Source organism: Schistocerca serialis, chromosome 10, assembly GCF_023864345.2.
Source record: "Schistocerca serialis cubense isolate TAMUIC-IGC-003099 chromosome 10, iqSchSeri2.2, whole genome shotgun sequence".
NCBI classification, from domain to species: Eukaryota; Metazoa; Arthropoda; class Insecta; order Orthoptera; family Acrididae; genus Schistocerca; species Schistocerca serialis.
The window spans coordinates 197933260-197950979 of NC_064647.1; the positions used below are offsets into that span (position 1 = coordinate 197933260).

Here is a 17720-nt window from a genome sequence, read left to right on the forward strand (position 1 = left end):
CTCCAGATGTACGGTCCGAATTTTATCGCTTGCAGAATCAGCAGACGCAGGCCTTATTGGATGCCCTTGGACAGCTCGTCCAGGGTCAACGTGCAATGCAAAACGATGCGGCAGCCGCCGCTCCACCGCTACCGAAGCCACAACACGCAGTTGCACCACCTTTTCGTCATTTCGATGCGGCACTGGAGAGCTGGACGGAGTGGTCACGCCAATTTGGATTCCATCTCGCCGCCTACAGAATTCAAGGTAATGAGCGGCAGCCTCACTTACTGGCGTGTGTAGGGGTGCAGACATACCGTGTGATAGTGAAATTATTTCCCCGCCGCGACATAGCAACTCTGTCCTACGAAGAAATTTTGTTGGCATTAGATGCATATTTCAAGGAATCAGTCAATGTAGTTGCAAAAAGGTATATGTTCTTTCGTACAAAATGTACAGCCGGTCAAACTAATCGGGAGTGGGTTGCCACTTTGCAAGGCCTTACAAGGGATTGTGCTTTTGAGTGTGAATGTGGCCTCCCTTATTCAGATACTATGGTACGTGATGCACTTGCACAGAACGTTTCTGATGTTCGTATACGGGAGAAAATTTTAAAACTAGTCAATCCCTCCCTTCAACAAGTGATGGACATATTGGATAGGCAAGACACACTTGACTTTGCTCAGGAATCATTTGCAAGTTCACCAGCCATGTGTCACGTTAACCGGCCCGCCGGGCGAGCTGCACGGAACTGTAAACAGCCCTCGCGCCCGTCGCAGAGCTGCCGCCAAGCTCTCCGCTACGTTTGCCGCGCAAGCACGCAAATGCAGTGAAATCATGCCCACGGTGTGCTACCAGACATTCGCATGAGAATTGCCCGTCACGCCAAGCTATTTGCTTTTTCTGTAATAAAAAAGGACATGTTCAGAGTGTTTGCCAGAAAAAGTTCAAATCGGACACTCACAACCATTCCAGGCCCTTTGCTTCGCGCCGGAATTGGAATTGAACCGAGAATACTCAGGCTCATGAACCTTCGCCCGTGGACATTCATGTAGTTAATTCCACTCCGCCCAGTGCCACTTTCTCTATCAGTGACTGTGTTCGTCCCACAAAAAGCGTGCGTCGAGGTCGCCGGAAATCACGTCACTTAGCAAGTGATTCTGTACCAGATTTTTCGAAGTCGGACCTAGCAGATGCGTACTTTCAAATACCAGTGGACGACGAATCCCAGCGCGTTTTGGTGGTTAACATGCATCTTGGTTTGTATCGATTCAAAAGACTACCATTCGGGTGTGCATCCGCCCCTGCTTTGTTTCAGCAATATCTGCAAACTGTTTGTGCATCGGTTCCTACTGCAGCGAACTATCTGGACGATATTGTGATCTCCGGAAAGACGGAAGAAGAACATTTAGCCAATCTCAGGACATTATTTCAGGTCTTGCGCCAAAATGGTCTTCGCTTGCGGAAGGACAAATGTGTGTTTTTTGCTCGTGACTTACCATATTTGGGACATGCACAAGGCATACATCCTAGTCCAGAGCACCTCCGTGCCATACAAGACTTGCCTTCGCCACAGAATTTGAAGCAGCTACAGAGTGTGCTGGGTAAAATAAATTACTACCATCGCTATGTGCGCAATGCCTCTTCCATTTCAGCTCCGCTTCATCGCTTACGCCGTAAAGGTGTTCCGTTCATCTGGACGACGGAATGCGAACGCGCCTTTCGCCAGTTGAAATCGGCGTTGCTTTCAAATACTTGCCTTACGCCATTCGATCCCCAGAAACCCCTTTTGTTGATGGTAGATGCATCGGATTTCGGGATCGGTGCTGTGCTTGCGCACAAAGATGGATCGCATGATCGCCCTATTGCCTTTGCGTCCAAATTGCTCTCGTCTGCGCAAAGACATTATTCACAGATCGAGAAAGAAGCTTTGGCTCTCGTATTTGGTGTTACTAAGTTTCATGATTTCTTGTATGGTCGTCACTTTACCATCATCACAGACCACAAACCTTTGACATCGCTTTTTCATCCGAACAAGCCTGTACCTCCACGTACGGCGCAGAAATTCATTCGCTGGTCAATTTTCCTCTCGCAGTACCGCTACGATATCTTGTATCGGTCCACTGCTCAGCATGGAAACGCCGATGCGTTGTCCCGTTTGCCTGTTGCTGAGGATAGAGCATTCGATTCTTCCGAACTTGCTTGCATGTTCATTGATACGGAAAACGATGACGTGGTCGAATCGTTTCCGATTGATTTTCGTCGTGTAGCTACAGCTACAGCTGCTGACCCTGTCCTTGCTACCGTTCTGCGTTTTGTTGCTACGCAATGGCCCTTGTCAAAGTCACGGATCGAGGATCCGTTGGTTCGCCGATTTTTTGCTCTCAAGGAGAGACTTTTTGTACGACGTGGTGTTTTGCTGTTGCGTTCTGATAATGATCAGTCCAGAGTCGTGGTCCCACGTTCGTTACAGTCCTCTGTTTTACGGCTTCCCCACCAAGGACATTGGGGTATAGTGCGAACGAAACAACTTGCTCGTCAGCACTGTACTTGGTTCGGAATCGATGCTGCGATTACGAATATGTGCTCTTCTTGCATGGCGTGTGCCGAACAACAATCCGCACCTCCGCGGAAATTCTTTGCATGGCCGAAAGCCACTTCCCCTTGGCAACGCTTACACATCGATTTTGCTGGTCCATTCTGGAATGCTCGATGGTTGGTTGTGGTCGATTCTTTCAGTAATTTTCCTTTTGTTGTCAGGATGTCTTCCACGACGTCATCTGCCATCATCCAAGCGTTATCCGCTATCTTTTGCATTGAAGGTCTTCCACAGACTATTGTTTCCGACAATGGCCCACAATTCAAGTCCGCAGAATTTCAGTCATTCTGCCAGGCCAATGGTATTCAACATCTGACTCCGCGCCGTTTTCGCCTCAGTCAAACAGTGCCGCTGAACGATTGGTCCGGACTTTCAAGTCACAGATGTTGAAGTTGAAAGAGTCGCATTCTCGGGAGGACGCGTTGTTGCTCTTTTTGTCCTCGTACCGCTCTCAGCCCCGAGATGGTCGCTCGCCGGCTGAGTTACTACACGGTCGTCCTCATCGAACCTTGATGTCTTTGCTGCATCCGCCGCATGAAGTTCCTGTGCAGCGGCAGACGCCTGCTTTTGCTCCAGGCGACGTTGTAAACTATTGCAACTATCGCGGTTCACGGCGTTGGCTCGCAGGGCGCAATCTTCGCTGCCTCGGCCGCGCTACGTATCTGGTTTTGGGGGCCTCTGGTGAGGTGCGTCGGCATCTCAATCAGCTGCGCCTCTGTAGTCGCACGGGTTCTGCCGCTCCCCGTCTGCTTTCAGCGACGGTGCCGTCCGGTCAGCGCCCTGGGGACCCATCTCCTGGCTCGCCTCATCCACAGGTGTTACCGACGCTGCCTTCCATTTTGCCCCGTGGTGACGCGCCGCCGCCGCCGCCTGTTCTCCCGCCGGCGCCGCCCGCAGTGGACGCTTCGCTGCAGCCGCCAAGCGCCTCCCTGGGTCACCCGTCGCCAATCGCTTCCCGTGTCCAGCTGTTATCCGACATGGACCTCTTGCCCGCTCCGGACCAGATGTCGTCTTCGCCCGTCGGCTGCCCCGCCCCGATGGAGGTCGAATCTTCGGCCCCTCCTGTCTCTTTACGGGCGCATACACCGCATGTTGGCGTGCACCCTGGACTAGGTTTTCAGGCGTTTCCTAGCTCCCCTAGGACCGAATGGCAGGGTGCGGGTGGCACAGCCTCGCCTGTTGTTAGGCTCCCCACCTCGTCGCATACGTCAACATGGGGTCCTCCCCACGGCGGGCGGAAGCCTTATAACACAACCGTTCGCCGATTTGCGGGGGAGGAATGTGGTGTCAACGCCAGACACCACACTTGCTAGGTGGTAGCCTTTAAATCGGCTGCGGTCCGTTAGTATACGCCGGACCCACGTGTCGCCACTGTCAGTGATAGCAGACCGAGCGCCACCACACGGCAGGTCTAGAGAGACGTACTGGCACTCGCCCCAGTTGTACAGCCGACGTTCATAGCAATGGTTCACTGAAAAATACGCTCTCATTTGCCGAGACGATAGTTAGCATAGCCTTCAGCTAAGTCATTGGCTACGACCTAGCAAGGCGCCATAGCTTTGATAATTAATATTGTGAAGCATGTATCATCAAGAGCGATGTTCTACAAATGTGGATTAAAGTTAAGTATTACAGCAACTGCGTCCATTTTCTAAGTTCTCATTTCCTTTTAACTGTTCCAGACCTCACGCCAATCTGCGTGAGCTTAACGCGTGCCTTTCGGCTTCCTCTCGTTGTGACTTGGCTGTCTTGCTAAGTCATAACAGTACCCCTGCAGCAATGACGAATTACAGCCTTCAAATATTCGGCTTCATGTAAAGTCCTGCAAAACTTATCTGATGTAGGCCGATCTCTGTGATTTTTTTCCACGAATACCTCTCCCGTGCCAACTTCTTCACCTCGGAATAGCACTTGCAACCTACGTCAGTTTTGCAAAACTAATTATTGTACGTTTTATGTCAGAGTTCATTATTTCGGCAGTTTATACTGTTCAAAATTCTGCAGTCAGATTGATAACTTTTACAGTATGAAATACTTCCCTTTTAATTACGACAATTGGTTATTATTACAATGTGCAGTTTTGCCTTCACATTACGACAGAACAAGTTTCATTACAATAGTTCATTTGTTATTAAAGATCAGACCTTACAATCAGAAGCAGTACGTTACTCATATTTTTATTCATTTAGATAACTTTCAACATGAGAAGGTCCCATTTATTTTGTTAGCGTAATTTTATAATTCAATGCATTATATTTTATTCAGTATTTACTACCACACTCCACTGATCAAAAATCTGTTATGTGCAATAAGCGCGCTGTCTTTTCAAAATTACAGCGTACACCATCCGACCCTGCAGATTGCAATTTTAATGAAGTCCGATTATAATTACCCTTTTCATGTAAAGCTGACTTTTTGTGTTAACCGTCATAACTACACGGGCTGACGTCACCAACCTTACTGTTTTCCAGCTACCGCCACTGCCTATGATAGTTTCAACGTGCCGAAAAGAAAAGTTACCTTGCGTCACTAAACATACACTTAAACTCCCGCCATACCACTCAATTTAGCAGCAAAACATCTCCATTTACTTCACGACTAAGTAATGTGTCCCTCCTTTGTTAGACATTTAACTTTCGAACATTCAACCTTTGAAGAACGTATCGTCGCATGAAAGGGAGATATATTTTTTTTTTTTTTAACGGAAAGACAAAAAGAAGGACACAAAGCGATTCTATATGGGTTCCGTCTTTATCGACTGAGGTACGGAGACATAAAAATTGAAAAATTTTAGAGCACACGTCAAACATAAATGTTGCCTACAGAATCGATCACAGCAGACCCTCTAGTGTATGACCAGATGAGAAAGGAAACAGATTTTGCAAGGATACATGACTAGCTGTAATATTCTATACCCGATAGAAGTGTTGTGTGAATTGAACGCAAAACTGCAATGTTCTAGAAAGTAGTAGAAGAAGCACTGGAGGTGGCTTTAACACAAAAATGCGAAACTCGCCTGGAACGTAACCAAACGACATACCGCAACAAGAAAAAGATGTTTGGATTTATAAAGTGAGTAGTGAACCCCCGAAATGCTTCGCAGTTGCTAAATATGTATGGTAACTTGATATACATCCTAATGTGGTGTATCCTTGGAAATTATGTTAAGATTCAAATTCTGGCTCCTCGTTGCGTCCTCGCCGATTTTCAAGCTGAGAAATTCTAAATTATAATAAACCATATAGAATATGAATAAAATACAGAGTGATTCACGAAGATATGTAAACATTTTGATATGTTATTCTACAACTAAAACTAAAGAAAAAAGTTCATATAAACATTAGGTCCGCAAATGTTTAGTAACGGGAGTTACGATTAATAGAAGATTTCGCCTGAAATTTAGCAACTTCGCTAGTGTGAAGCCATCGCTAAACTTACGAGGTTAAAGTGCAGCACGATTTCCATTTATTTTGTTGTTTTGGTCTGGTGAATCAAATAAAACATGTCCCCGACGTGTATCTGCAGTAGTTTTCCAGAACATCCAGTGAAGCAAACATTATTAAACAAGTAAATTTCTTTACTTTCCATTAATAATGTAGAAACGTTTATGTTGTTGTTTGTAACAGTTAGTCAGTTGTTTCAGTCGCTTCCTAATCTTGAAACGAGTTAGTTTTCTGTATTGTTCAGTGAAACAACATAATAACAACAGTGTATTTAAGTGAAACCACATAGTAACTGTTGTATTTGAAATTAAGAACATCCCTGTGAGACTGTAACAAACAACAATATCTGCTCATACACGTGCAGCTAAATGCACTGAACTCGGTGGAGGCACTTTTTAACATTTATTTTGAACTCATTCTGAAATTCAGGAATAAGATTTTCACTCTGCAGCGGAGTGTGCGCTGATATGAAACTTCCTGGCAGATTAAAACTGTGTGTCCGACCGAGACTCGAACTCGGGACCTTTGCCTTTCGCGGGCAAGTGCTCTACCAACTGAGCTACCGAAGCACGACTCACGTCCGGTACTCACAGCTTTTACTTCTGCCAGTACCTCGTCTCCTACCTTCCAAACTTTACAGAAGCTCTCCTGCGAACCTTGCAGAACTAGCACTCCTGAAAGAAAGGATATTGCGGAGACATCGCTTAGCCACAGCCTGGGGGATGTTTCCAGAATGAGATTTTCACTCTGCAGCGGAGTGTGCGCTGATATGAAACTTCCTGGCAGATTAAAACTGTGTGTCCGACCGAGACTCGAACTCGGGACCTTTGCCTTTCGCGGGCAAGTGCTCTACCAACTGAGCTACCGAAGCACGACTCACGTCCGGTACTCACAGCTTTTACTTCTGCCAGTACCTCGTCTCCTACCTTCCAAACTTTACAGAAGCTCTCCTGCGAACCTTGCAGAACTAGCACTCCTGAAAGAAAGGATATTGCGGAGACATCGCTTAGCCACAGCCTGGGGGATGTTTCCAGAATGAGATTTTCACTCTGCAGCGGAGTGTGCGCTGATATGAAACTTCCTGGCAGATTAAAACTGTGTGTCCGACCGAGACTCGAACTCGGGACCTTTGCCTTTCGCGGCAAGTGCTCTACCAACTGAGCTATTATTCTGAAATTGTTTGTACACTGAACAACTTCCTTAACGGTGAGCTTTGATTTTCCGGTTTAACACGAATTCATGTGTGCTACTGTATTAATAAAAGCAAATTATCTAACACATTCAAACAATTTAAGTTAACGTTATTACCATCATTTTGCCAAAATTAAATTCCGTACAACTTCTGTTGAAAACTTTGTGCAGTTGTCTGGATTAAAAAAAATTGGGCCAAGTAATAAATAAATTAAAAATTTCACAAATTTACGTCTTTGCTTCTCTGGATGTTCTGGAAACACGTCTGAGACATGTTTTATTAGATTCACTAGACCAATAAGAACAAAATAAATGTACGAGGTGCATTCAAGTTCTAAGGCCTCCGATTCTTTTTCTAATTAGCTACTCACCAGAAATCGATGAAATTGGCGTTACTTCTCGACGTAATCGCCCTGCAGACGTACACATTTTTCACAACGCTGACGCCATGATTCCATGGCAGCGGCGAAGGCTTCTTTAGGAGTCTGTTTTGACCACTGGAAAATCGCTGAGGCAATAGCAACACGGCTGGTGAATGTGCGGCCACAGAGTGTGTCTTTCATTCTTGGAAAAAGCCAAAAGTCACTAGGAGCCAGGTCAGGTTAGTAGGGAGCATGAGGAATCACTTCAAAATTGTTATCACGAAGAAACTGTTGCGTAACGTTAGCTCAATGTGCGGGTGCGTTGTCTTGGTGAAACAGCACACGCGCAGCCCTTCCCGGACGTTTTTGTTGCAGTGCAGGAAGGAATTTGTTCTTCAAAACATTTTAGTAGGATGCACCTGTTACCGTAGTGTTCTTTGGAATGCAATGGGTAAGGATTACGCCCTCGCTGTCCCAGAACATGGACACCATCATTTTTTCAGCACTGGCGGTTACCCGAAATTTTTTTGCTGGTGGTGAATCTGTGTGCTTCCATTGAGCTGACTGGCGCTTTGTTTCTGGATTGAAAAATGGCATCCACGTCTCATCCATTGTCACAACCAACGAAAAGAAAGTCACATTCATGCTGTCGTTGCGCTTCAACATTGCTTGGCAACATGCCGCACAGGCAGCCATGTGGTCGTCCGTCAGCAGTCGTGGCACCCACCTGGATGACACTTTTCGCATTTTCAGGTCGTCACGCAGGATTCTGTGCACAGAACCCACAGAAATGCCAACTCTGGAGGCGATCTGTTTTCAATAGTCATTCGGCGGTCCCCCAAAACAATTCTCTCCACTTTCTCAATCATGTCGTCAGACCGGCTTGTGCGAGCCCGAGGTTGTTTCGGTTTGTTGTGACAAGATGTTCTGCCTTCATTAAACTGTCGCACCCACGAACGCACTTTCGACACATCCATAACTCCATCACCACATGTCTCCTTCAACTGAAGATGAATTGGTTTCACACCACACAAATTCAGAAAACGAATGATTGCACGCTGTTCAAGTAAGGACAACATCGCCATTTTAAGTATTTAAAACAGTTGTCATTCTCGCCGCTGGCGGTAAAATTCCATCTGCCATACGGTGCTGCCATCTCTGGGACATACTGACAATGAATGCGGCCTCATTTTAAAACAATGCGCATGTTTCTATCTCTTTCCAGTCCGGAAAAAAAAATCGGAGGCCTTAGAACTTGAATGCACCTCTTAAATCGTGCTTTACTTCAACCACGTCCAGTTTTGCGATCGCTTCATATTAGCAAAGTAGATAAATTTCAGGTAAAATCTTTCATTACTGTTAACTCCGTAGCTAAACATTTGCGGACGTATGTTTATATGAACTTTTTTCTTTAGTTTTAGTTGTAGAATAATATATTAAAATATTTGCATATCTTCGTAAATCATCCTGTATACTCCTTTGTTTTCGTTTGTTGTTTTTATTGACTTTAAGATTTTTAAAAAACATTGTACAAAACATGAAAATATACATTTTTCGTTGTCTGGATACGGTGTACTATGAATACGAACTGCTTTTCTGAGCTTTCTACTCGTAAAAGGGCAACATGCAATTGACCATAAAAAACGCTCAGAGTAAGTCTATTCGAACACCAAACAATCCTGTTGGAAGAACATCCGCGACTGAGCATTAATGGCAGAGGTTGAGAATACCGCTTCAGTTGTAAATTACTTTATTTTCACACGACCGGTTTCGGACTGTTATAAGTCCATCCTCAGGAGTCGTAGCTGTGCTGTGGTCCCTGTTCTGCGCTCATAGGCAGCACATCGCTCCTGGTATACGCGGCGCTCGGGGACCACAGCACGGCTACGACACCTGAGGATGTCGTGTGAAAATAACGTAATTTACAACTGAAGTGGTATTTTCAACGTCTGCTATTCCAACATATTTTAATATACTGTTACACAGGGTGTGAAGGGTACAACTTCAGATACGTTTCTGTGTAGTATCATAATATGTACACATATCACTGTCTTGGTTGTTTCTTCTCTGCGTGGGTCAGTCTTCCCGCAAACACGTCATACACTTTGCATCATGATGTTTTCTGCTGGGGCATAAGTTCACCACTGACTGCACGTCTTATTATAGACTAACCGTTTCGTGTCCACGTGTTCACACTTCAACACCTGAGCTCCTGCCCACGGGAAAATAGGCATTAATGGCTTCATCTTCTCACATATACTTGGAGGTTCTAACCAACCTAAAACATACTACTCGTAATATTTATAAACATTAGTCTACAAATGAAGTAAGACTAATGTAATGTTGTTTCGTTCACCGTCCTCGGTCACCAGTGGAAATAGGTGCGCTTACACCCATTACATCCTTTATATATTAGGTGCACTAGAAATGTAGCGTTAAACGTCGAGGTATTGTATAGGGTTGAGGAACAAATTGAGAACAGGCCACCACTCCGGCATGCCGTTCATTTTTGGAACACAATCTACTACCAGCTTCGCCGGCCGCGGTGGTCTAGCGGTTCTAGGCGCGCAGTCCGGAACCGCGCGACTGCTACGGTCGCAGGTTCGAATCCTGCCTCGGGCATGGATGTGTGTGATGTCCTTAGGTTAGTTAGGTTTAAGTAGTTCTAAGTTCTAGGGGACTGATGACCACAGTAGTTGAGTCCCATAGTGCTCAGAGCCATTTGAACCATTTTACTACCAGCTTAGAGACAGAAGTGATGACACTTTCTGCAGGACCTGACCATCATTTTGCAGGACAATGCTCAAGCACGTACAGTGCAAGCTGTTACTGATTTGTTTGACTGCTGGGGCTGCTAAGTGCTATACCATCTACTGCATTACCCTGACTTAAGCCCTCGTGAGTTCAACTCGATTTCTAAACTGAAGGAAACACTTCACGGCATTCGCTTCAGAACTGCTACAAATTCGTTGGGCAATAGACCGCGCTGGTCGAACTGTCAACACAACTGGCACTGCTAAGAGTATCCTACGACCTCCACATCGCTGGCAACGGGTTAAACACAATGCTGATGACTACTTTGAAGGTCAGTAAAACTTTGAAACACGTATCTATTTTGTACGAGCTGTAAATAATTAGTTGCCACTATTAAAGTGCCAACCCTCGTAAAAGACAAGGTGTACAGCAATAACCCCAAAACCATTGCTGAGCTGAAAACAGCCATTCAGGAGATAATCGACAACATCGATGTTCCGACACTTGAGCGGTTCATGCAGAATTTGGCTATTCGTCTGCATCACGTCATCGCCAATGATGGTAAGCATATCGAACGTGTCATAACCTAAATTCGAATTGCTGTAGTGGCGTTTACGTGTTGAATAAAGGGTGTGTGTGCACGCCGTAGATTGTAGCTTCATATAGTTCAATAACTGTCACCATTAGAGGATAGAAAGTCTCTTCAAGCTTCGGTTCCTGTTACTTGCCGTAGCGTAGTTGCGCAGCGCATCACTAGGGGGCAGGCGTGTCATAAAATGGCGACTAATAGAGGAATGTGGCGTCTCGAGTACCCGAATTGGCTAACTGTGAGTGAGTGGTGACGGTTCAGGGACCGTTTCGTGCCAGGTATCAGGTAAAAGTTTCTACAGACAAAGCAGTCTGTGGGTTGTACAACACATTTTTCTGAGACTGGTCGCTTATGAAGAAAAAGTACAAAGAAGGGCAGCTCGTATTTTATTATCGCGAAATAGGGGAGATAGTATCACAGACATGATACGTGAATTGGAGAGGCAATCATTAAGACAAAGGTGTTTTCAGTTGCGACAGGATCTTCTCATGAAATTTCAATCACCAGTTTTCACCTCCGATTGCGAAAATATTCTGTTGGCATCCACCTAAATAGCGAGAAATGATCATCACGATAAAATAAGAGAAATCAGGGCTCGCACGGAAAAATTTAAGCGCTCGTTTTTCCCGCGTGCCGTTCGAGAGTGGAACGGTAGAGGGACAGCATGAAGGTGGTTCATTGAACCCTCTGCCAGGCACTTTATTGTGAATAGCAGAGTAATGATGTAGATGTAGATGTGGATGAAAACAGGAGAGAGGGTTCCTGCGTGTGCGGAAACCGCTCGTCAGGAGTCCGACGAAATCGACGAATCGAGCGAGAAGGTAGTTAAAAGTACCGCGGTCAGCCTTTCTGGTACACTGTGCGCCGGCGTCTGCGTATAAAACCGTAATATTCTGTTGGCATCCACCTAAATAGGGAGAAATTCCCCTGTTCTAATTCCCTCAGTAGTACCTGATTTAATTCGACAACATTCCATTACCTTTACGAGTTGTACGAGTTAACTGCCGTCTTCTGCAACGGTAGTAAAAGTCTTTTTAAGACTTACTAACACTTTCATCAGAGTTGCAGAAAACGGCAGTTAACCTAAACAGCTATTAAGTGTGCAACTGCGGGAAAAAGAGGTCAAAAAACAACGAAGAGAAATCTATTATCTTCGTTTTACTTGTGTTGATGTGCTCTTTATAACCCTCTTCAAGATACTATCCATTATGTTCAACTGATCTTTCATGTGCTTTCCCGCCTTTAACAGAAATACAGTGTTACAGGAAAATCTCAAAGATTTTCTTTTGATTCATTCAACTTACTTAAAGTTTCCTAAATCGCATACTTGTTAAGCGTTTAAATGTTTGTGCTTGATATTTTAACCACACAATGTAAGGTTCAAAATCTCTGTAATCTGATGCCTGTAAACGACCCTATCGCATTCAGGCGGGAACGGCCTGTGGTAAACAAAGCATTCATAATGAATGTTTTGTCAACAGATGGTAGCATTCGTACTTTATGGTCGGTAAAGTAGCCACAAAGTAGTCTGAATTTTCAGTGCACAGACTGCATCGTAGTTTTGCTGCTAAGTGTTTACGTTTACAAAACTAAGTCGATTCATTACTATTTAATAGTATACTATACATATGTTGACAGTAATCTACGTCCAGTTTAATTGTACCTAGTACAAATTGCTTGAATATTTTTGTCTCGAGTGTGCAAGAAAATGCACATAATCTCAATTTTCGTTGATTTTACATAATATTTCAATTGTAAATAATTACTCCTGCTCAAGTTATACAATGTTATTATAATACATCAGTATTTAGTGGTCACTTTTATCAAACACTTAATAAAACATAGCTTTGCACTCAGATGCTATAGCCAGTCCAGCTGACTCTTACGTCAGTAGGGCGAGGTCAAATTTTTGTGAGCTGGGAGGTTTATTATGATACCACAGTGTAATATACACGGTGTTTCCATAAGAGCGTGAAAAAATTGAACAGGATGTAGAGGATGCTCCACTCAACAATCTGAGGTGGAAACTCGGAGTCGGAGAAGCCAGCTTAAGGAGATAACAGGAATAAAATCACAGCACTGTGTACTTTTTCATTTACATTAATTACAGTTAACTGCAAATACAATCACTGACACAATGAACTTGCCGTTTGTAGTGTCTCTTACAAAATGTGCTGAAACTGACGGCCATCAACCTCAATGCAAGTATGACATCGGCGAACAGGATTCTGATGCACCGTGATAAATATCATTGGCGTGTTTCGAATGACATCACAGGCAGCTTCAATTCTGGCAGCTAATTCCATCTCCGTATTCACTGGTGTCTCATACACAAGTGACTTCAGACACTCCCATAGGAAATAATCAATGGCATTCAGATCAGGTGACCCCGCTGGCTATGGAAAAGGACCTCCCTTTCCCATCTAGCGACCTGGAGATACTTCCTAGTAATCACGCTCGTCTTCCTCAAATAGTTCAAATGGCTCTGAGCACTATGGGACTTAACTTCTGAGGTCATCAGTCCCCTAGAACTTAGAACTACTTAAACCTAACTAACCCAAGGACATCACACACATCCATGCCAGAGGCGGTATTCGAACCTGCGACCGTAGCGGTCACGCAGTTCCAGACTGTAGCGCCTAGAACCGCTCGGCCACTCCGGCCGGATCGTCCTCCTCTCTTCCTTGCAGGAAATAAAGAATGTACGTTTAAATAAACAGCACAGTGCGTGTAAACTTGTACGCATGTCAGTTGTAAATAAGCTGGAAATCAGTGAAGTCAGATAAAGCGGTAGACAAGTTTACTTCCATGTCTCCTTAAGCTGACATCTCCGACCCGACGTTCCCTACCTCATATTTTTCAGTGGAGCATTCTCTCAGTCCTGTTACATTTTTGAATGCTCTTACAGAAACTCCCTATAGGTACGTTAACAGTAATCTGCCTCCTTTTTCATTATATAGAGTGTTTCAAAAATGACCGGTATATTTGAAACGGCAATAAAAACTAAACGAGCAGCGATAGAAATACACCGTTTGTTGCAATATGCTTGGGACAACAGTACATTTTCAGGCAGACAAACTTTCGAAATTACAGTAGTTACAATTTTCAACAACAGATGGCGCTGCGGTCTGGGAAACTCTATAGTACGATATTTTCCACATATCCACCATACGTAGCAATAATATGGCGTAGTCTCTGAATGAAATTACCCGAAACCTTTGACAACGTGTCTGGCGGAATGGCTTCACATGCAGATGAGATGTACTGCTTCAATTGTTTCTGGATTCTGGCGGTACACCTGGTATTTCAAGTGTCCCCACAGAAAGAAGTCACAGGGGTTCATGTCTGGCGAATTGGGAGGCCAATCCACGCCGCCTCCTGTATGTTTCGGATAGCCCAAAGCAATCACACGATCATCGAAATATTCATTCAGGAAATTAAAGACGTCGGCCGTGCGATGTGGCCGGGCACCATCTTGCATAAACCACGAGGTGTTCGCAGTGTCGTCTAAGGCAGTTTGTACCGCCACAAATTCACGAAGAATGTCCAGATAGCGTGATGCAGTAATCGTTTCGGATCTGAAAAATGGGCCAATGATTCCTTTGGAAGAAATGGCGGCCCAGACCAGTACTTTTTGAGGATGCAGGGACGATGGGACTGCAACATGGGGCTTTTCGGTTCCCCATATGCGCCAGTTCTGTTTATTGAAGAAGCCGTCCAAGTAAAAATAAGCTTCGTCAGTAAACCAAATGCTGCCCACATGCATATCGCCGTCATCAATCCTGTGCACTATATCGTTAGCGAATGTCTCTCGTGCAGCAATGGTAGCGGCGCTGAGGGGTTGCCGCGTTTGAATTTTGTATGGATGGAGGTGTAAACTCTGGCGCATGAGACGATACGTGGACGTTGGCGTCATTTGGACCGCAGCTGCAACACGAGGAACGGAAACCCGAGGCCGCTGTTGGATCACCTGCTGCACTAGCTGCGCGTTGCCCTCTGTGGTTGCCGTACGCGGTCGCCCTACCTTTCCAGCACGTTCATCCGTCACGTTCCCAGTCCGTTGAAATTTTTCAAACAGATCCTTTATTGTATCGCTTTTCGGTCCTTTGGTTACATTAAACCTCCGTTGAAAACTTCGTCTTGTTGCAACAACACTGTGTTCTAGGCAGTGGAATTCCAACACCAGAAAAATCCTCTGTTCTAAGGAATAAACCATGTTGTCTACAGCACACTTGCACGTTGTGAACAGCACACGCTTACAGCAGAAAGACGACGTACAGAATGGCGCACCCACAGACTGCGTTGTCTTCTATATCTTTCACATCACTTGCAGCGCCATCTGTTGTTGAAAATTGTAACTACTGTAATTTCGAAAGTTTGTCCGCCTGAAAATGTACTGTTGTCCCAAGCATATTGCAACAAACGGTGTAATTCTATCGCTGCTCGTTTAGTTTTTATTGCCGTTTCAAATATACCAGTCATTTTTGAAACACCCTGTATCTAGTGCAAATCACTGTGAAATTAGATTTTTTTGTTTCGTACATAGTCATCATTTACAGGGAATTTAGCGTAATATTTCAATAGCACATAAATACACCTGTACAATTTATTTTGTGTTATAATGGTATCTCAGTATTTACTTGACATTTTAAGAAACAGTTTTAAAATTGTAACATTGCACTTAATACGTGGTTTTAATTGAATTATTGCATGTTTATCGTATATCTTTTTAGAAAAGAGATATAGGGTACCAAGGAACGCAGTTCAGGTATGTGACTGAGCCTATGCCTACACCAAGTCATCAAGGGGCACGCACTGATTTTGCTACACATGAAGCAAACTTCATGACGGCAAGTCAGTAAGTACTACTTGCAATGTAGCTTCGTGCAGACAATGATTTGGACGCTTCCACCAGCAGAACTAAGGAACAGAACAAATCTGCTTTATGATTTATGTGTGCATATTTTGTATGTATTTTATGTATGTAGAAAAATAATAACAGATAACAACCAATAAAGGTTTGACTTCTTCTATTTACTATTATCTTAATTTAAAGTAAACATTTTCGCAATGTGGTTAAAATACCCTAGCCAACAGTGGTTTTGGTACAGGCAAAGTACATATAAAACGTAATTCTATATTGTAATGTGACATAAAATGAGAAATCAGAAAGTTTCGATCACGTCAGGATTAAAAGTTACGGCCTGTGAGTTATATAACACAGCTGAATTTACTGTGCTTTGTATTTGAAAGGAATGTGTCACTTAGTGCAGTGACCTTTTTTGTTCACAACTTTAATGTGAACTACTTCTTAAATGTAATATGTAACATTAGTGTATTTGACATTGTGTATCTAAACCCTCCAGTCACATACATTTGCTTACTCTTTCTTCTATATTATCTCAAGTCATTGAATTTTTCTTTTCTTTTTCAGGAATTGATTTGACTAAGTTCATTCGACAGAAAAGTGTTTTGTAGGCGTTGAAATCAAAACATGGATATGCAAACAATCCCGATTCATTTTGCCATACATGTGGTGAATGCACGACAAGGAAAGAAAATGACCAATTTCTAACTTACTGAAGACGTCGTATCATTTATACTTCATATGCCAACTGGGAGATCAGGATAAAGATTGGGCACCTCACATAACTTGCACCAGGTTCAATTCTAAATTAACACAGTGGTTGAAATGAAAGAAAGACGACTTACCATTTGGCATACCAATGATCTGGCGAGTGCCTCAAAATCATGTTGATGATTGGTACTTCTGTTTGACTCATATAACTGGTTTTTCATCAAAGAATAAGAAGAATATTAAGAACCCTAACCTGCCCGCAGCAATTAGACCTGTTCTCCACGCTGAAGATCTGCCAGTTCCAACTCCTCCACTAGTGTGGGAAGAAATTCTCATATGAATCTACAAACGCTGAGGAAGCACAATGTCAATCAAGTGAAGAGGAGCACTTTGCAGGACAAAGAACACATTTAATTACACAAGCAGACTTGAATGACCTAGTTCGAGATTTATACTTATCCAAGGAGCACGCAGAAATTTTTCCTTTACGTCTTAAGGAATGGAACTTACTTCATGAAGAAACAAGAATTACTCTCTTTAGGACGTAATAAAGGTCTAATGACGTATTACCGTATGGTGGGCAACGTTTGTGCTTGTAGTGATGTAGTAGAACTAATGAAACAATTAAACATACCATACGATGCCGCTGTACTTGAGGACAATATTATGGAAATGGAAGAGGATGTAGATGAAGATGAAATGGCAGATACGATACTGCGTGAAGAGTTTGACAGAGCACTGAAAGACCTGAGTCGAAACAAGGCCCCGGGAGTAGACAGCATTTCATTAGAACTACTGACGGCCTTGGGAGAGCCAGTCCTGACAAAACTCTACCATCTGGTGAGCAAGATGTACGAGACAGGCGAAATACCCTCAGACTTCAAGAAGAATATAATAATTCCAATCCCAAAGAAAGCAGGTGCTGACAGATGTGAAAATTACCGAACATTCAGTTTAATAAGTCACGGATGCAAAATACTAACGCGTATTCTCTACAGACGAATGGAAAAACTGGTAGAAGCTGACCTCGGGGAAGATCAGGATTAAGTAAAGGCAAACCTACGTTTCTAGCATTTGTAGACTAAGAGAAAGCTTTTGACAATGTTGACTGGAATACTCTCTTTCAAAATCTGAAGGTGGCAGGGGTAAAATACAGGGAGCAAAAGGCTATTTACAATTTCTACAGATAGCAGATGCCGGCCGCGGTGGTCTCCCGGTTCTAGGC

The 17720-nt window shown here is 43.9% G+C and overlaps 1 protein-coding gene across 1 annotated transcript in view; it reads left to right on the forward strand.

Annotated features, from left to right (window-relative positions):
- LOC126424681 (collagen alpha-2(I) chain-like) overlaps positions 1-15779 on the forward strand; it is a 170873-nt gene extending 155094 nt beyond the window's left edge. The window contains exon 3 of the mRNA XM_050087409.1: positions 15651-15779. Coding sequence (XP_049943366.1) covers positions 15651-15779 — 129 coding nt within the window. The remainder of the gene's footprint in view (positions 1-15650) is intronic.
- The last annotated feature ends 1941 nt before the right edge of the window (positions 15780-17720 follow it).